This window comes from Protomyctophum parallelum, assembly GCF_964188405.1.
Source record: "Protomyctophum parallelum genome assembly, chromosome: 16".
NCBI lineage: Eukaryota > Metazoa > Chordata > Actinopteri > Myctophiformes > Myctophidae > Protomyctophum > Protomyctophum parallelum.
In genome coordinates, this window is record NC_139711.1 from 20,214,849 (window position 1) to 20,236,312 (window position 21,464).

The 21,464-nt window shown below is 42.1% G+C and overlaps 1 protein-coding gene across 5 annotated transcripts in view; it reads left to right on the forward strand.

Annotated features, from left to right (window-relative positions):
* Positions 1–2,742: 2,742 nt before the first annotated feature.
* Positions 2,743–21,464, forward strand: part of ldb2a (LIM domain binding 2a) — a 133,903-nt gene continuing 115,181 nt past the window's right edge. For all 5 annotated transcript variants that reach the window (XM_083785845.1, XM_083785846.1, XM_083785847.1 and 2 more), the window contains exon 1: positions 2,743–3,200. In XM_083785845.1, the coding sequence (XP_083641971.1) occupies positions 3,069–3,200 (132 nt within the window). In that variant the 5' untranslated portion in view covers positions 2,743–3,068. The remainder of the gene's footprint in view (positions 3,201–21,464) is intronic.

The following is a 21,464-nucleotide window of genomic DNA, read 5'->3' on the forward strand; positions in this document are numbered from 1 at the left end:
AACAAAAAATGATCTGGTAATACACAAATATAGAACTAACATTGGAAAATTGTCATTCGACTCTGGCACCAAAATGTGGAATGCCCTGACACCATCCATTAAAAGATGCCAATCATTGGTTTCTTTCAAAACTTCTCTTTCAGGAGACCACAAGGGAAGGTAAATGCAAAGTCATTATAATACTGTACATAGGCCTATAGTGTTTTGTATTCATTGATGACATGTACTATTGTGTATTCTTTTATGCTATATTGATTAATTGAATACATACGTAGGACTACAATAGAAACATGTCCCCAATACTTTTTTGTGTTATCCTTTTAGCCTGAATGTCTGACTGTACCACGTGCTCTTTACATTTCTGACTAAAAGTTTTCATTGTGCAAGAGCATGTTGGCGCAGTATGCACACCAAATCCTTATACGGTCCACAGCAAAATAATCTAAAAAGTAGTCAAAGTCGTACGATTGACCCTTGGTCTGCTCTTTTGTCCCTCTGAGTCTTTGACAAAAATAGCCAATAAATATACAACCCAGTCACAATGCATCTCAGCGTGACACATTGTGAGTTTGTAGATCTGCTATTTTCGGCGAATGTTGCCCTCAGAATGGGGATGCTATAGATTCAAGTGTTTAACATATACCCCCCCCCCCCCCCCCCCCCTGTATTAACTCTGAGGACCCCCTAAGGGTCCTGGACACCCTGTCATTTACCCATGGAATAGGTCATGACATGTATGGATGCTAGCTACAGTGTAGTACTGAAAGACAGCTAACTTGGAGATCTTAAATGGAACAAATTGAACAATCCATGAATTTACTTATTTCTATGCACAGGGAGAAACGATGTTGCACGATGTTTCAGGGTAAAAAAAACAAACATTCAAAACAAGTTTCCCTAATCAACACATGCTGAGAGAACCCAGTGGAGCTGTCAAGTCTCTTGCACATGAAAGCCAAGATAGAATTAAAATTAATTCAAGGTTGATTGTAAATATACTTTTACATCGGTGTAAATTTAACTGAAACATAATTTACAGCTGCAGTCATGGTAACAAGTAACCACCAATGAATACACAATTTAAGGTCTAACAGTCCAATAACAGGCAGGCAGGCAGGCAGGCATGCAGGCAGGCAGGCAGGCAGGCAGGCTGACTGACTGACTGACTGTTCACATTCATAACAAAATGATAGATAACAAGTACTCAAGTCCTTGGCCGATAATGTGACAGAATATTCTACATATTAAATCCTCTACTATACTTTTAAAGATACTTTTATTTCCTTCAACCCTTAATTTCCTTGTTTTTAATATATCTCTGTTTTGGGGGGTTTTTTTGTCTGTTGATGAGTTACAATCTAACTGACACAATATACAGGCTGGTACATTTTTGAAGGCTAATTAGTGTAAGGCTATAAAATGCATTTCATCAGATTGGAGGCAACAATGAATCATGGGATATGAATGACATTGTGCTATATGTGTATAGTGTGTGAGATGAGAGTGGTCTTCAAAATGTCAGCTCTTTGCACCATGTGCATGTTATTCTGCAGGGACGTGCACACATAGACATCAAAGGGGGCTTCAGCCCCTGCCCTTTTAACCATCTGTACAACAAACAACTGCCCTCTCCAGACCACGAATGCAGCATTTACTATGGCTAATGCCACCCTTTTCCATGCCATTTTTCCCGAAGTCTCCTGATTCCTGAACTTGAACACAGTATTTTTGCATTGAACAAATTTGTTAGGAAATCCATGTCGTCACGCCGCATCTCTACAGCTAAAGAGTGCTGGGTTGCACCCCGAAAATAGCTGATCTCAACGTGTCGCAGCGCGACTTGTTGTGAGCTTGTAAATCTGCTATTTTCGCTATTTTTGTCAAAGTGCCCTCTTACGGGATTTTAGCCCTCTCTCTAACACTCTCTGCAAGTCCCTGTTCTGCTGCAATAATGAACACTATATAATCCTATAGCAGTCTGTCCAGCACTAACACTTGCTCTAAAATGTAATCTACCATAAAATGAACACATCATTGTGTTCCCCACTTTAAAGTAGCCTATGGTTCAACTGAGAAGATGCATATTTATGTAGCCAAAATGTATACAGTTTGCACTCACTGACACTCACAACTGTTTCTCAACGTGCAGGTTCTGGCTGGGGACCCTCAGGTGTCCTTGCAGGGGGTCCTTGCAGGGGGGGGGGGTCCCCCAGCTAAATGGCTGATCGTTAGAAGAAACCAAATGACTTGTTTGACTGTTTGAGTACAAATGGAACCAAATATGGACATAATTATATGGTTCCATTTGGTCCATTTGTACACTTAAATTAACGCTAATTCATCTATAGATCAGGGTCTCAGAGATAAAAAATGAATGAAAAATAAACAAATTAAAAAGCATATCAAACCCGGAGTTTCTTGAATAAATAAAAAAAAAAAGTTTGAGAATCACTGCTTAAAAAAAAAAAAAAAAAAAAAGAAAACTGGTGGTTCAAGTTGAACTTTTCTCTGCAGGTCTCATCTGACTCACTCACACACAGTAACAGGAAACGACCTTTCTAAGCCCCCAACCATCCTTCCCTTCACTAACAGAGCCCCCCCCCCCCCCACACACACACACACACACACACACCCAACCCCCCCCCCCCCCCTCCTCCTCCGCAGCCTCCTCCTCTCCATCCTCCTCCTCGCTGTACAGCAGGCTGCAGGCAGACAGAGCAGTGTGTGTGAACTGAACTAGCCTGTGTCCAACTTGCAGTCACAGTCAGAGAGAGTGTTTGAGTTGAGCGGAGCAGCAGCGGCTGAGGTTTCTCCAAACACAATCATCAGCAGGAGGTCGGTGGTGGTGCTGTGCGGTGTGTGTGTGTGTGTAGTGTGTGTGTGTGTGTGTGTAGTGTGGAGGAGAAGGTTTCAGAGAAAGCATCGCACTCCGTTGTGGCGTGCGCTAGCCCGTGTGCGGCTTCTTGGATGTTGAGATCGCGCCGTGCTGGTGCGCCTACTCCTCATGCCCCGTTGAGCCTCGTCCTCCGCCGTCGGATCGGAACCTATAACCGAACAAGAACAACAACATGTCGAACTCAACCAACGACCCGTTCTACTCGTCGCCCTTCGGACCCTTCTACCGGAGACACTCGCCCTACATGGTGCAGCCCGAGTACCGGATCTACGAGATGAACAAGCGGCTGCAGGCGCGCACAGAGGTGAGTTGTGTTGTTGTTGGGACTTGTCTTGGACCTTATAGCCTACTATACTAACCGCCGGGGGGGGGGGGGGGGGGTCGGTTGGTCCAACATCAGCCCTGGTTCTGATGCGGTATTTGTGTGTTTATAGTTTCTGAGAGAGTATGCACAGCACAGGGGAGTGTTGCGGCACGAGTTTCCCCCAGACAGACGCTCCGGTTGGTTGTGTGTGAGAGGGAGAGTGGGTAGACAATTACACCTGATTTGATACTTATATAGTTGCGCGCCGGCGGCTGTGTAAAAAAAAAGCCGATCTGCAAGTTCACAACGCGGTCGCGCTGCTATATGCGTTGTGAGCTTGTATCTTGCATCTGCTAGTTTCCCCGGGCATCTATTAGTATATAAATCTGTTTTTATAGGATGTAAGCCCACAGGCACAGATGTGATGATGATGCCCACGTGCCAAACATTCCGGAGGTGAAAGTATACGGCTCTGTTGTTACTTCACCTCATTCAGTAACGCGCTGCATCGATCGAAATCCTCACATTTAGTGACTGAAGTGTCAGGCTCTGGAGTCTGGAGAAACTTATGTTTTCACGCGCAATTGGATCATTTGCATATATTTACATGCCCACCTAATTTTTACATATATTTGCATAGCCTACTGTCTTTTGCATAGTGGCTGTGAGAGTCACCAAGTCAGTGTATAACAACTATAGAATGTTGACTTTAATAACTTAACAGAGACTTTTTGACAGCTTATAAATGAGAACACCACAGGGTTGATTCCTGCCTCACTGACTAAAATGCAAAAGTATAGTCTAGTGTACATCCATAGAGCTTATAAGACAAATTGTCCTATAGAAGATTTGTCAGAATTTAATCCATATATGATATACAAACACACGTCCTCTATAAATGATTTAATTTCCGTTTCCCGTCACTATAAATGTGCCATTAAAAAGGAAGCCCTGTATGAGTTGGACGCATGTGAGCCAGCGTGTGGCGGCTCGTTCAGTGCCATTCAAACTGAACCTCCACTGATCCCACTGGTGAATTATAGCCAGCATCTGTCTCCAACATCTGTTCTGCTGCCTGGCACTTATGTGCAAATCTGCAGATGAAAAGTTTATCCAAGATATCAAGCGCTATAGTTTACAAGGCCTCTCTCTAGTGTGTGTGTGTGTGTGTGTGTGTGTGTGTGGGGGGGGGGGATACTTTTGCCTAAAGTGTGTTTTTAATTGGGAGGGCTTTATATTTTAGAACACATTGTTGACATTGGTTTGTCAATCATCGCCCTATTTGAATGTTCACCTTTCTAAAAACCATCCACATCCATTATTTTCTCTAGTAGAACTAGTGTTTTCTCAACCTTTTTAGACTGCAACCGCCCACGATAATCATATTTGAGCAGGGGAACACCCCCCCCCCCCCCACACACACACACACACACTCTGACAACAACCACTTGGAATTGTAGGAATTGAGGCATTTATATTTAATTTGACTCTGTTCCACAGATACAGTAGGCCTACACATTGGGATTTTCATTTACCGGTAGATCAAAAAAAAAAAAAAAATCTTATGTGACAATTTGGCCAATTTCTGAATAGGTTTTAGAGAGATATTGTAAATTGTCACTTCACTGTGATCGGGGGGGACCCCCCCCCCCCCCCAATAAATCATGTGGGGACCCCCCTGGGGGTCGTGAGCCACAGGTTGAGAGCCACTGCTCTGTGGTACATGGTAGGTAACAAGAAGACTCAACCCGGTGCGTGCCCGTTTTTCCTCCCGGAATTTTCCCCAGTGAGGGGGATAACTTTGTAATATGCTATTGGCTGTTTGTATTCTTTTTGGAAAAATATAAAAAGATACTCCTGTGGAAAGGCTATATTATATTACTTATATTGACCCTATAAACAATTTAGTATTATTTAGTATATGTAAGGTTTTGCCCCCTCAAATGGTACCTCGTCAGATAATCCCCACATATCCTACAACAACTTCTGTGAACAGACTTCACTGTAGTAGCTTTTCATAAATTATATTTGTACTTAGGCTGTCTGCTGTCATGAAAGTTTATAGTTAGAGAAATTCAAATTCAAAATCCAGCCGTCTGCTGTCCAGCCTCTCCCACCCCTCACTGGGGAAAATTCTGGGAGGAAAACAGAAACGGGGTGAGTCTTCTTGTATTCACATGGTACATGCTTTGGAGTGAGCTACTAACCTTTCTATGATTAAATGATATTGATGAAAATGCAAAATTGCAATTGTTTTGAGATGTAACTCTTATCCTTTTGTAAGTGAACCATTTGTTTGTGTATTGTATTTGTATGTTGTGGTGAATGATGTGTTGTGTTTTTGTGTACTGGACCCCAGGAAGAATAGCCACGCTTTTGCAAGTGTTAATGGGGATCCATAATAAAAGTATAGGGCTGCATCTATCAATGATCTATAGCGTTTATTCTATAGATGATATTCATGATTAATCAAGTAATCGAGAAGCGCATGTTTTGGATCATAGTTTTTCATCATAGTGTATTTTATTTGATCAACGTGGAAAAAAAACAACAACTAATTGATTTAGTATATGATCTACTAAATTCATTAGTCAGATTAACCACTTAAGCAAAAATAGTGAACATTGCACAAGGTCAAGCTTGAAGATCTGCCAGTTCTGCTATTTAAAAAATAATGTATATATAGTTTTTTTTAAAATCAGAAATGTTTATATTAACCGTTGCACGCCGACTTTAGACGGCTATCAAACAGCAGCATATATTAAGCTTTTGCTGCCGTTGCCGTGATTCACATTTAGATATGGTATATATTAATATCCGCTTCCAGTTCCTGTAACTTACTGCAGCAGCTGGCAGGTTGGCGAGGAGTTGCAACTTTAAGAAGACCGCTAGGCAATGTTGCTGAGATGCAACGGCCCGGTGTGATACATTATTCATACCGTGTGGTCCAGGCCCCAGTGGACCTCAACTCCTGTACCACACACATGCCTAGTGCAATTAACACACACACACACACGCATGCACCGTGATGCACGCACACACACACACACACACATGCATGCACGCACACACACACACACACACACAGTACGTGTACGTGTACGTGTGGACACACATACACAAACATGAAGACATTAAAAAACAAACATGCATGCTCGCACGCATTCACACAAATTGCACACATGCACAATGATGTTTGTGCAGCCTCTGAAATGTGAACAGTTACCTGCATACATACTGCAGGTACGCAAACAGGCACGCAAATGCACACATTAGTACTTGACACTAGTAGTGTGGTGTTTACCAATACCTATTAAACCCAAAGGCAACCAACATAATTGTAGGCGTAGACACATATACCATTACCTTCATCCCTTCAGACTATAAAGTGAAAATTCGAATTAGTTTTTCGTGGCTATTTGTGCTCATCGTAGTAGCTGTTCATTGTCCTCACTATCTTTCTCATTCTCTTGGCAGTGGGATTGGATGTTGTGGCTTAATTCTCTTCAGTTTCATGGTTACTGCATGATTAGAAAATGCAGATGCTGGTTAAATGTTCTGCATTTCTGTAGCACCGACCTTTTATATCCAAAATGCTTTACAACGTGTCTTACATTCACACACCAGCGATGGTGGAAGCACTAACGCAAGGTATAACCAACCTGCTCATCGACCGACAGCAGCTAGAGGTTCAGTGTCTTGCTCAAGGACAGGATAAGCTTTGTGTCAAACCAGTAACCATAGGGGTGGGTGATATCGTCGAGACGATATAATGTCTCCACTATATGCCTTTTTTTCAGAGATATCATATATACAGTATCGTCAGCGACGTGCAGAGAGTGTTAGAGGGGCAGGGGCTGAAATCCTGTAAGAGGGCACTTTTGGACAAAAATAGCAGATCTACAAGCTCACAACGTGTCGCACTGCGACGCGTTGAGAGCTTGTAGATCAGCTATTTTCGGGGTGCAACCCCAGCACTGTTTAGCTAGAGGAGATGCGGTGTAACGACATGGATTTCTAAACAAATTTGTTCAACGCAAAGTACTGTGTTCAAGTTCAAGAGACTTCGGGAAAAAAAGCAATTCTCCTGAATGCTGCCTTCCTGCATGGCATGGAAAGGATAGGAGTGGCATTTGCATTTCTTTCACCGTGTAGTAAATGCTGCATTCGTGGTCTGGAAAGGGCAGTTGTTTTACAGACAGTAAAAGGGAAGCGGGCTTAAGCCCCCTTTGATGTCTATGTGTGCACGTCCCTGTACTGTATATCGTGATACAGTGAATGCACATTCTATGACTTGTAGTTCTATACCTTAATTTATACTTAAGTTCTGTAGAACGACAGTTTCGTTAGCCAAAGTATTTGGTCTAAATGGTCTGTTACTCCTTTGTCTGTTAGTTTTTGTTACCTTGGCTTCTAGGTGGTTGTATTGTAAAATAACCATACAGAACGCATGAACAAAAGTATCGGGATAATATTGTGTATCGTGATACTGCTTGATATTATATTTTTCCATATCGCCCACCCCTCTACCGGTAACGCTACGGTTCACGGACAGCCACTCTACCTCCCGCACCATGTGTATTAAGGAAGACACATTGTTTTGTTATATTACATACTGTATAATGTTTGGGGTCCTTGACATGAAATATTGAGCACCACTGACATTTTTAGACATTTTTTTAATTTCAACGTCAGGCCTTATTTGGTTAAAAGGCTGAAGCTCTGTGATGATGAGAAAGACACTGTTTGCTTCCTATGTAAAGTGAGGTTTGACCAACTATAGAGCGTCGCAGTCGCAGCCAACTCGGATCGTGACAAATCATGACAATGAACACAATGTTTTGGGCCCATCAAATAATTTATAAGAAGAAAAACAAAACAAATAGTGTTGTCTCCTGCCTTTCTAATGATTTGATCGGCCCAAAGTATTGTGTTCATTGTCATGATTTGTCACGATCCGAGTTGGCTTTGTCCGCGGTGTAACCGTCTTTAAATAAATACTTTAAGAAAAGCCTATGGGAAAAATGCATTGCGATTCATTTCCTGGGCCACTCGTCGTTCTGAAAGGGGGTGGGACTGCGACGCTCTATAGTCACTTATTGATGTTGTGTGAGCCTCCAGGGTCATTCCGTGCGTTCCTTTATCATCGTGCTGCTCTTCTCTGTTCTTGTTCCTACCAGTGGTTCCCAAACTGTGGTGCGCGAACTCCCTCTAGGGGGTGCTGCGTGACATGAAAAGGGTAATGGCCGTTTTATGGTGTTATTTTGCACAAACGGCAGAATATGTTAAAACGTTGTTGTAAGGAGATTTATAGAGCAGCTATACGGGAGTATACAGCAGCTGCAATGTCTCTCTGTGCAGTGACATTCTGTGATTATTTGCAATAAACATATTAAAAAAATATATATAATTTGTGGCAAATACAACGAGACCTAGCGTCTTAGAGTACGGAAATGTTGTTGCTTGACCACCAAGTGTCACTGTTGAGCAGCCGCACGTGCACGCACGCACGTACGCTCGCACGCAATTATTAGAAAGTGTTGTTAATTGTCATACATGACATTAAGTAGGCCTAATAATATTAAAATACTGTAACACTTACTATTGCTTTATAGGACAAGTCGATGTGTCTAACACACGTTGGACTGTGTCTGTTGGAAGGCAGTGGAAGCAAAATGAGTCACAAAATTTGCATTCTCTTCTGAATATTTCTTTTCAAACGGGGAGCTGCTTAAGCTCCTGTGTGTCCCTACTTTGTTGGGTAAAGCGTAGCTAAGTTGATGAAAGTGGTTAAGGTCATTCACACTGGTAGAAATACTGCCATTTGTCTTATTCATGATACTGGTGCTTTTTGAATTCCCCTCTCGATTCGATTGGCACTGCAGCTGCCTGCCTGTCATGTTGGACGAGGATGGAGCAGTGGGTTTAAGACAAGACTTATAGAGACTCAACTATATAGCTATTGTCCTTGAAAGCATAAATATCCCCAGTGGCGTTCATTCTATATAAACTTGTGATGAGATATAGAGTTGATGACGTGCAGTGAATAGTGTACCGTATATGTTTAAACGGAGTAACAATAGTGTACCGTATATGTTTAAACGGAGTAACAATAGTGTACCGTATATGTTTAAACGGAGTAAAAATAGTGTACCGTATATGTTTAAACGGAGTAACAATAGTGTACCATATATGTTTAAATGGAGTAACAATAGTGTACCATATATGTTTAAATGGAGTAACAATAGTGTACCATATATGTTTAAACGGAGTAACAATAGTGTACCATATATGTTTAAATGGAGTAACAATAGTGTACCATATATGTTTAAATGGAGTAACAATAGTGTACCATATATGTTTAAATGGAGTAACAATAGTGTACCATATATGTTTAAATGGAGTAAGAAGTTGTGCAGTGAATAGTGTACCGTATATGTTTAAACGGAGTAACAAATAAGTCTCTATTCTCTAAACACTCTCAGGACAATCTCCCAGGTGTTGTTGGTAAAACTTTTTGGATAAACAATTCGAGTTTAAACAACCAAAAGAAATCCCTGCTTTACAGAACTAAGCCAAAGTCCCATTGAGGCATGCTGCAGTTCAAAAACAGTACTGTATATAGTTGCCATCATTCTAGGACATGTCCTTGCTTTTAGAAATCCTATAGTTGAGTTATCTCTGATCGTGAGGCTAATGTTTAAATGTTGTTTTTTTTAATTATTATTCAAAATAAATGGAAATACTGTGTGGCAATGTGAAATGTGTTTTAGAAGATACATAATCAATTGATGATTTGATTATGCAAATGGTGTGTGTGTGTGTGTGTGTGTGTGTGTGTGTGTGTGTGTGTGTGTGTGTGTGTGTGTGTGTGTGTGTGCGCGCACACTACAGTATTATAGGCTATGTATAGACTGAAAACCTTGCTTCAAAGTGGACAAGTCCTGCATGCAAAAGAGTAGTACTGTCATCTCCCAAATAGATAAGATAGATAAGTGAACTCAGACTCCCTGCTTATTATATTCAACACTAACAACCCTTTTATCACGGGTCAACACAAAACATATTTCATTGTATACGGCAAATGCTACCTAGGTGTTTCTCTCCAATCTGCATTCACCTTTGGACCACAGACTGCCCCTGTATCTTAAACAGCGCTGCTCCAGTGATGACTTTAGGTCTGTTTCGATCCTAACCTTATTATCTGCTCAATTCATACCTATTACCTGCCAGGCTGTACGTTCTGCCCCAGACTGTGCTCGCTATCCTATTACCGTCGTTTCACACAACGTGAACCCGCTGTGACCCGGCAATCTAAACAGGCTTTGATTTGGATTTGATGCCATGCGTTACGCCCGCGACCACATTGTTTCTATGTGCTGTCGCCTCGGGGGGGGGGGGGGGGGGGGGGGGGCAAGCAGCAGCCCTGGCGCGCGGAGGACTGCTGCAATGATTTGTGGGGGAATTTGACACTTAAGCGTATGCAAATGAGGAAGAGGATTAACATTCAGAGGAGGGGCTTTGGTCGACCTCAACCAGTGTAAGTCCATTAGCATAGGAGGCATTAATATTCAGCGGGAGAGAGAGAGAGAGAGAGAAAGACGAGGACACGGCGCATAACGCTGTAAGCAAAACCATAACCGGGGAGAGGAGGGCGAGAGAGAGAGCGAGAGAGAGAGAGAGGATGAAAACAAAAGCATTTATAATGAAGGACCTATATTATCTAAAAAGGGTTGTTGCTGGGTACACTTCACCGTACGACGCTGGTGACAGTGGGTCTAATGGTCATGCTCTCGTCTCCACTCTCCAGGTGGACAAACAAACATATAATCAATCAGTAACTGTGATCGGCAGCGTTTCGTCTATGGACCGTGCTAGTGCAGGTATAGCTTGTCTGATTCTCATTATTCAAATGGGCCCCATGGCCACCCTACCCTACTCACAGGCACTACTGTAGACCTGAAGGGATTTGAGTGTTCATTACAGCGAGATTCCCCCCATTCGGTGTCAGGAGCAGAGTGGATCTGTTCTCATCTGTAATATGTGTCAGATCGACATGAATAGGTTTAGGTGGTAGAGGTCAAGTTGACACGCTGCACTGCAGGTCTCCACAGGAAAAGGGGATTAAGCCATTCTGGGGGCGGGATAACCCCTTTTGGTGTTTTTTTTAAGCATTATGTTATGCTTTAGCTATTGAAAAATAGCAGATCTGCAAGCTTGTATAGGTCTGCTATTTTTGAAAAATCTTGAAAATGTGGCACAAATCTTTGAATTTATTTTGTTTTAACTCAAATCTTTGCTTCTGAGAGGTTCCTGGAACTACATATTTTCAGATGTGGGTCGGCGGCCAATGTCATATTTCTGGCGGTCCTTGACATGAAAATGTTTGAGCACCACTGACATAGAATCATGGGGTTTTTCAGAAAACTGTGGGAATCTAGAAGGCATTTGTAGAATCGTCCTCAGGTCTAAACGGATTAAGCCTCGGCCAACATAGACATCAAAAGGGATGCTTTTAGTTCTAGGTTTAACCTATGTTTGCCCCCACCACCACCACCCAAAACAATTATTAAAATAAATTCAGCAAATAAGTATAGCTATAAACAATAATATGTCAAATTTTTTATGATTTTCTTCTTCATTTATTTGGATTCAGACAGCCAGCAATGAGTAAAGCGCTCCCCCAATTATAATTCTTTGTCTCTGTGACTCATCTATTCTAGGGGCTGCAATTTGCATTCAAAGATTTTCCAAGAAGCTTTGTCATTGGTCGATTTGGCTTGTCTACTTCCTGATCCTGGTTAGTCATTGCGACCGGGTTTTCTTTTTCTTCTTTTTTTGGACCAATGACAAAGCTTCTAGGAACATCTTTGAATGCAGATTGTGGCCTCGTCTAGATGTGAGACTACATTTCTTTGGGGAGGCGGGAGCCTTTTACTTATTGCTGGCTGTCTGAATACCAAAATATAAATGTAAAAAAGGTCATTAAAATGTTGACATATAATTGCTTAAATAAAAGATAAATGGTTGAGTCAGTGTGTATATTAGGCTAACCCATTTTGGGCGGGAAGTTGGGAACCCCTTTTGGTGTTTCAAGCATTATGTTGTTCTTTAGCTATTGAAAAATAGCAGATCTACAAGCTAATGGGGGGGGGGGGGGGTGCTGGCCTGTTCTGACATCTGGACAGAGCTTCTGCCCATGGTCCATATATGGAGCTGGAACTGTTCTGACATCACAGCACTCCATATTTGGGCAAGATCGGAGAATGAGGTCATCAGCGTTTTAGCCGCTCTACAAAGTTCTGCCCTACTGATGCAAGTTGTGGATAATAAAATTCAAACATGCCTTGCCCAGATTCCCAGTCAGTCTCACAGTGTAATGGAGATGCTTTGACCAGATTCCCAGTCTCACAGTGTAATGGAGATGCTTTGACCAGATTCCCAGTCTCACAGTGTAATGGAGATGCTTTGACCAGATTCCCAGTCTCACAGTGTAATGGAGATGCTTTGACCAGATTCCCAGTCTCACAGTGTAATGGAGATGCTTTGACCAGATTCCCAGTCTCACAGTGTAATGGAGATGCTTTGACCAGATTCCCAGTCTCACAGTGTCATGGAGATGCTTTGACCAGATTCCCAGTCTCACAGTGTAATGGAGATGCTTTGACCAGATTCCCAGTCTCACAGTGTAATGGAGATGCTTTGACCAGATTCCCAGTCTCACAGTGTAATGGAGATGCTTTGACCAGATTCCCAGTCTCACAGTGTAATGGAGATGCTTTGACCAGATTCCCAGTCTCACAGTGTAATGGAGATGCTTTGACCAGATTCCCAGTCTCACAGTGTAATGGAGATGCTTTGACCAGATTCCCAGTCTCACAGTGTAATGGAGATGCTTTGACCAGATTCCCAGTCTCACAGTGTAATGGAGATGCTTTGACCAGATTCCCAGTCTCACAGTGTAATGGAGATGCTTTGACCAGATTCCCAGTCTCACAGTGTAATGGAGATGCTTTGACCAGATTCCCAGTCTCACAGTGTAATGGAGATGCTTTGACCAGATTCCCAGTCTCACAGTGTAATGGAGATGCTTTGACCAGATTCCCAGTCTCACAGTGTAATGGAGATGCTTTGACCAGATTCCCAGTCTCACAGTGTAATGGAGATGCTTTGACCAGATTCCCAGTCTGAGTCTCACAGTGTCATGGAGATGCTTTTACCAGATTCCCAGTCTCACAGTGTAATGGAGATGCTTTGACCAGATTCCCAGTCTCACAGTGTAATGGAGATGCTTTGACCAGATTCCCAGTCTCACAGTGTAATGGAGATGCTTTGACCAGATTCCCAGTCTCACAGTGTAATGGAGATGTTTTGACCAGATTCCCAGTCTCACAGTGTAATGGAGATGCTTTGACCAGATTCCCAGTCTCACAGTGTCATGGAGATGCTTTGACCAGATTCCCAGTCTCACAGTGTAATGGAGATGCTTTGACCAGATTCCCAGTCTCACAGTGTAATGGAGATGCTTTGACCAGATTCCCAGTCTCACAGTGTAATGGAGATGCTTTGCCCAGATTCCCAGTCTCACAGTGTAATGGAGATGCTTTGACCAGATTCCCAGTCTCACAGTGTAATGGAGATGCTTTGACCAGATTCCCAGTCTCACAGTGTAATGGAGATGCTTTGACCAGATTCCCAGTCTCACAGTGTAATGGAGATGCTTTGACCAGATTCCCAGTCTCACAGTGTAATGGAGATGCTTTGACCAGATTCCCAGTCTCACAGTGTAATGGAGATGCTTTGACCAGATTCCCAGTCTCACAGTGTAATGGAGATGCTTTGACCAGATTCCCAGTCTCACAGTGTAATGGAGATGCTTTGCCGAGCGCCGATCAATGTTTGTACTTCACACAAAACCGCTTGTCTGGTGAAAAGAACCTGTAATCAAACATGTGATAACATGCAATTGAGAGTCTAGAGGTGAGAGAAACGGTTGCCTTCTGTGAAGAGTTGTGGATTTGGAAATGTGTTGTTGCAGCATTAATAACGGACATGCAAATCCATAATTGTAGACCGTATTCGCATACATAGAAAGAGAAGTAAGACTAATGCAGAGCACCTTGCAAAGGTGGCTCAAAGTGTACGAGCAATTTATGTATAGCTCTTTTATATTTGCTATTTTAATTCTTCTGTTGTTATTATTACTTAATTGACTTGACTCTTTTGAATGTTGAGCAGCTTTTTGTGTTGCCTCTCAGAGTGCTTTTCCTAAAACCAATAACCGAACACCTACATCATTAAGTCCCCCGCCAGATTGTTTTGGCCACGCTGAGCACGTTTATGCTACCATAGTCGTACAGACTGGGCCCGGACCCATTTAGACCTGAGGACGATTCTACAAATGTCTTCTAAATCCTGACAGTTTTCTGAAAAACCCCATGTTTCTATATCAGTGGTTCTCAAACATTTTCATGTCAAGGACCCCCAAACGTATATGTAATTGGCCGCCAACCCCCATCTGAAAATATGTTGACCCAGAAGCAAAGATTTAAGATCTGTAACAATATATATTCAAAGATTTGCACTACATTTTCACGATTTATCAAAAATAGCAGACCTACAAGCTCGTAGCGCTATGAGCTTGTAGATCTGCTATTTTTCAACAGCTAAAGCATAACACCAGTAGCACTATCTGTCGAGCTACAGTGTTTACTTTCTTGATGAGTGTTTTGTTATTTACGTTTAAATTAAATTAAAATGTTTAACGTGAAGTAAATCACATTTAAGTAAAATCAGTACAACAAAGTTGTTGTTTTTTAATCTGAATGTTTGGCCCAAGGCATACAGCTGCCCCATAGAGCACATCCATATCGGTAGAGGGTGCAAATCCACAGGTTCATGTACTTTTTATTTGCATTGTAATTGTAATCCCAATAGGGGGATTTTTAGACGAGCGAGTGACGTCAGGACCTCGGGGCTCTATTGACAACTGACTTGTAGAACCGGTCTTTCCCTTCTTGTCTCAAACACTAGAATGTCTGAAATCCTTCCTTTGTTAAAAAGTGCAAGTTGTGGCCTGGGCCGTGGCTCAGCGGTCCAGTTACCTTGGCCGGTAGCCGAAGTCTGGCAGTGTGCCGCGGGCTCGACTCCCGATCCCGACGGCCTTTACTGCATGTCAGCCTAATAAAATAAAGGCGAAAGCCGCAAAAAATAAGTACAAGTTGTATATTATGCTGTGCTGCTATAAGGTTATAATATCCTCTTTTCAAATTAATTAACTACACCAAAAGAAACAAAGAAAGTTTGTGGAACCTTTTAGGGTGTTCCCAGAGGCTTAAATAAATGGTTCATGAACCCTGTCAGTGTTTCGAGGAACTTCTAACAAATGGTGGTTCTTCAAGAAAACCCTTCAGGGATAATATTTGCTAGCAAAGAAACCCTAAGGCTTCATTATCTCCAGAGTGGATCTTGGATAAGCCAACAACGTTTGGCACAGGACTAGGACTGTACATACTGTATATATGTACTGTATATTGCTGCAGTTCTTCATCCAACACAATCGATTGATGTTTTTTTGGGGTTTTTTTTATATGGGCCCTGATCCAGAAAAGGTCGAGAATATTCAGCCAGAGCACTGTCCAGTTCAGGTCATTTGAACCCTGATAATGCTGGTTTTCAATGTAGTCATCTATCTATTCAGGCCCTCATTTACTGTAGACTTTTGTGACCCCATATTGAATGCAAACCTGGCTGTAAAAATCTGTAAAAAAAAAGAACAGTTTATTTCACAACTGATACTATTGCTTTGACATTACATACGTTTGTTTTCCTTTTTCATCTGTCATTGTAGAATTTGTAGGGAAAACAAACATGTCAATTTACTGTCAGTAAAGATGGAGGAATTGCTGGAGAATGTACCCTCAATAACACGGTTTTGCCATGTAATTAAATATGCTGCAACCATTTACACGAACTTGATTTACACAAACTTGATTATTAGCAATAGTAATGTAGTATACACAATATAAGTCTGTATTGTAATATAATTTGGCAGTGGTGGACAGTCACATGGCACATATACTGTACCTGAGGGCGTTGTCATGCGTCTACATGAATGTTCACATGTAGTAGCGGATGGCCACACATCGTATAGACACACGCATGCAGGGTAAATAGTATGTGTACTGTACTGTAGTTTATGTAACAGGGTATCTGCATGTTTAGGCAAGTCAGATGTAACTATGGAAAGACCTTATATTTAATAGTGTGAGCTTGTATATCTGTGGAAGCTGCAGGTAGTGTTGGCAAGTGTGGTCATTATAAAGTGTTTGTCAACCACTGCTCTGAAACCACATTGCCCCAGGCAATGCACACACACGTGTGTGTGTGTGTGTGTGTGTGTGTGTGTGTGTGTGTGTGTGTGTGTGTCCCTCCGGAGCCAATAGAAAGACGTATGTGTCCCCCGTTGTCTTTCCGGGGAACTCATTTTCCCAGGGAACAACATGGCTGAGTTTTGACTTGATTGTATTAATTAGATATGTGGTTCTGCAAGTCAAGTCAAGTCAAGTCAAGTGCATTCATTAGGTTGTTTCAGAGAGTTAGGAGGTTCTGTAAATGTATTGTGAAAACAATGCATTGATATTTAAAAAGAAAGTAAAAATAGAAAGTAGTAAATGAGATGCTTTGATATGACGTTCCCATAATAGTATTATGGAAGGAAGAAAAAAAAAAGCCTGTAGACAAACAATGACCGTCAGGCATAGCCTGGTTAATAAACCAGACCGAATCAGCCGTTGGCAAAAAAAATTGCCTACCGGCGGATTTCGGTCTGGAGAGGCTCAATTTTACGCCCATTTCCTACACACGAGAATGTGTGCACCCAATAGGGACACGGTATACAATATGGGCGGGCTTTGGTACAGTGACGTTCAATGCTTGAGACCTTTGACTGACAGTAGCTCTGACCAATTGCGTCAAAGAGAAAATGTTTCCCTGGAAATGAAATCCAAGCTGAGCCTCCCCAGACTAATATCCCGCGGATCCGTGCGATATTAGTCTGGTTTATTAACTACGTCAGGCAGGCAGGCAGGCAGGAACGCAGGCAGGCAGGAACGCTGGAACGCAGGCAGGCAGAAACGCAGGAACGCTGGAACGCAGGCAGGCAGGCAGGCAGGCAGGAACGCTGGAACGCAGGCAGGCACTCCAGGCAGGCAGGCAGGCAGGATGCTCGGACAATAGACCCACCTTTTTCCTGGCCCTGTTCCCATGGTTCCTTCCAGACCACATTGTCTCTCTCTGATAACAGAGAAGGACAGTGGGGCCTACTGTCCATCTATGTCCTGTTGTTGTTTCTCTCTCTGTGACATGGACGAGCGCTTTCAGAGCGTGCGTGCACGACTGAAAGGGATACAAGCTTGGATGCTGCAGCCGGTGTGTGTGTGTGTGTGTGTGGCCCAGTGGTTCACAAACACTCAAATAGAGAAATCTGATGTCTCCCCCCGGGACCCAAACTATAGTGAAAGTATCTTCTTCTTCTTTTATTAATTTATTACCATTACCATTCTGTTACCATTTATTACCAAATTCGTTTTTTAATTAATGAAAATAATTGTTGTAAATTATGCTGTTTTATGTATAGGTTGCCGTTATTGTCGTTGGTCTCTCTAGTCTTGTGTACTTTGCTTCCAGTTGTAATGTTCACTTTTGCATGCTTCTTTGGCACACGAGTTAGAGATGGCTGGCTAATGCTTGTCACAGCAAGCATACCGCAATCGTAACATTCCTGGTACAAATGTCTTCTAAATCTTTTCTGAAAAACCCATGTTTAGAACTTTGTCAGTGGTGCTCAAAGTTTTTCATGTCAAGGACCCCAAACAATATATGTAATTGGCCGCCGACCCCCATCTGGAAATATGTTGTTCCAGGGACCCCCCCAGAAGCAAAGATTTGAGTTAAAAACGCTCCCTCTGAAAGAATATATATTCAAAGATTTGCGCCACATTTTCACGATTTCACGAAGATCTACAAGCTCGTAGCGCGCCACTCGGTGCCGCACTATGAACTTGTAGATCGGCTAGGGATCTCTCTCTGTTGGATGGCGTTCCACCTCTCTATCTTCTACACTAGTCTCCTGTCTCAAAGATTCCTATGTCATTCTCTAGGATAAATGAACGATTGAAGAAGCCTAAATGGTGGTGACTCTCGGTATACCCACTCGTCACTGTCACCACCTCTGTATACTGGCCACTCTGGGGGGCTGTACATAACACATCCATTAAGTACCTACAAAATATCTCGTGTATAACATGTCTGTTGGTCTTAAGATCCTAATAAGTGGATACAGGGAGCGCTGGAGAAACATTCCTATGTGGACAGGTACTGTACAGTACATTGTTAGCCAACCACTGCTCTCTGCTGGTTACGGAATGTTTCATCATTGTGCTGATCGTGTCTTTGTTACACTTCATATTTACACACGCTGGGGTCTTTTTTCTTTCATTCTTCTCACTGAAGATGAACAGAGCTTCAGAGTTAAAGCCACTTTAACCCTTGCGTCCCAATGTTGGGCATGGCATTGTAGGCATAATGATAATCAAAAAAAAGAAGGAAAAAAAAGAAGAAAAAAGGAAGGAAGGACAATATGCAAATTGTTTTGGAAAAAGTCAGATCTCAACAGCCAAATGACGTCTAACTAGTAAAGCTTTCTCACACCGATGGAACATTTCTCTTGCTTTTAAACAGACTGAAACAGTTCAACAATTAATTTGACAACCCCTGTTGCAATTTATTGATTACTCCAAATGAATCACCTGCACAATTAAGCAATATTACACGAAAGGGTGTTCTTTATCGTCATTAATGCACGCAGGAACTCGCCCACAGGCCGAGTTCCGAAAGACATCGCAGAAGTGCATTAATGACGATAAAGAACCCCCTTGAGTGTAATATTGCAATTATACAGTTACCCTTAAAACTAAGATTATTGCAGATAACCCTACGACCACAAATGTCCCAAGGATCCAGCTAGCCTAGCCACAGAGTCTGCTGCGCGCTTTGTTTTGATTAGCCGTTCCAATATTGTGGTTAAAGCACGGCTATAGGAAGCTGTTTCAACCCATCAGATTGCTTCCTCGAAATTACCTGTTGTATAATGGTGATTAAAGTCCTTTTAGATAGATATAGATGCTATAAGCCAGGGTTTGCCTTGTTTGTTTTTCTTATTTTATAATTGGAAAAAAGAGTTCAGATTTGAATGTAATAAAAAAAAAAAAAAGACCGCTAACTCATCATAACTGCTTATGACTGCTACCTATAAAAATAATAAAATAGTAGATCTACATGAGCTTGTATGGGGTTATTTAATAAATAGAGAAACAAATAAAAGAATGCATGTTGATCATAAACATCAAACTCATTCAAGATAAGGCTTGGTGTGATTAAGCAACGTTGTACGTGCAACAGAACATCATTATTACTTTGGACAAGTAGTTCTATTTTTAAACCTTGATTTTTGTCAACGTCCAGATCCATATGGACCTGTTGAGTGTGTCTTCTTAATTTCCTGCAGCCAGATCCTTCCATCTTGGATTCAAGCCAAACAGCCCCCTGGTCAGAAGCTCACTACTCTAACCCAGTGCTTGTTCATGCCAAGGACCCCCAAATCAACACTCATTAGCCCGCGGACCCCCATTAGAACATGTATGCCAAGGACCCCCAAATCGACACTCATTAGCCCGCGGACCCCCATTAGAACATGTATGCCAAGGATCCCCAAAAAGAAGAAGTTTTTACGGCTCTAACAGTGATTTTCAACCATTTTCATTTTCGAGGACCCCAGGTTTGGACCTGAATTAGGCTACAGCCCCCCCATTTAATGGCATTTCTATCTCTGGGACCCCCAATTTATATTGTAAAATCAATGTTAAGTTTACTCTGAGAGCCGGGTCCATTTGGTTCCATTTGTACACTCTCTGAGTTACAGACCCATAATGGTCCATTTGGTTCCTAATCATCATTTAGCTGCTCTAACCATTATGTTGCTGCTGCCTATAGTGGTACACAAAGCATTGTGCATGGTGGTCAGGGTTGGGGGTTGGGGTGAGCCTTGTGGTTAGAGTAACCAGAGCCGGAAAGGTCCAGAGTTTAAGCCCAGTAAGGTGCAGCTCCTCTGTGTGTCCCTGACAAGGTCACTACCTGCACATTATATTTATATATAATACATATAATTTCTAAAACTGTCATGCAACGTGTCACTTGAATATAAGTTATTTTTGTGTTAAGGGACACTTTGCGTAGCACTTTTTTGCCAAAGCGAAAATTAGATTAAGTGTTCATAATCCAAACTGATTTCCCCTCCCAGTCTCTCAAGTAACTCACTTGCTCAGAGCTTCAGAGAAAAATGTCTTGTCATCACGGTCAAAATGACAAAATCCACAGCTGTGGTATCTCATTGGATTGTACCTCGTTTCCATTCGTTTTAAGTCTACTGCTGGAAAAATAAATCATCATCATCCACATGTCATGTGGATGCCCATACTGCATGAATAAATGCACTATGCTGCAGTCGTACTCCAGGTTGTCCATAGTTGTCTGATAGTCTTCAAAGTATGAGTATCTCATAATCTTTGTGTTTTCTTGAAATGCCATCTTTTAAATCACTTTAAACTCATGTCGTCATTTTATCTTTTAGTTTTGCCCATTCAGAAATAGCATATAAAGCTCACAAGCGTGCCCACTTCGTGCCACCGGCGCTGTGAGCTTGTACATCTGTTATTTTTGTCATGTTCTTGAAAGTGTGAGAACTGCTGATTTAGACGGCCTTGGGTTTCAATAATTAACTAGAAAAAGTGCCCTTCTGGGCACAGGTCTCCACCAGGTTATCCACAGATCCGTGCAGTTAGAGGTAAAAACACTTTTCGGCCAGTTATAGCGCCACCTTGAGGCTGAGTTGAAATTGTTCATGTGGCATTTCGTCCTCGGCCTAGTGGGAATGTGGGTGCACAATTTCACGGAAATCACGCGATGTGTTCATGATTTGCAGCATTTTGTTTGAAACTGAGCACTCCTGTGAACTTTGGAAGCCAATCTTAACCAATCAGGATGGAGTCTGAGAAATCTGAAAGACCGGTTTGGTTGAATGGCTCTAGAGAGACTGTGTACCAATTTGCGTGATGTTTGGACAAAATCTGTAGGTGTGCTGTGCAAAAACTTGTTTTGCACAAAGCGGCCTCCTGGTGGCGCTATAACAGGCCGTTCTGGAAAGTT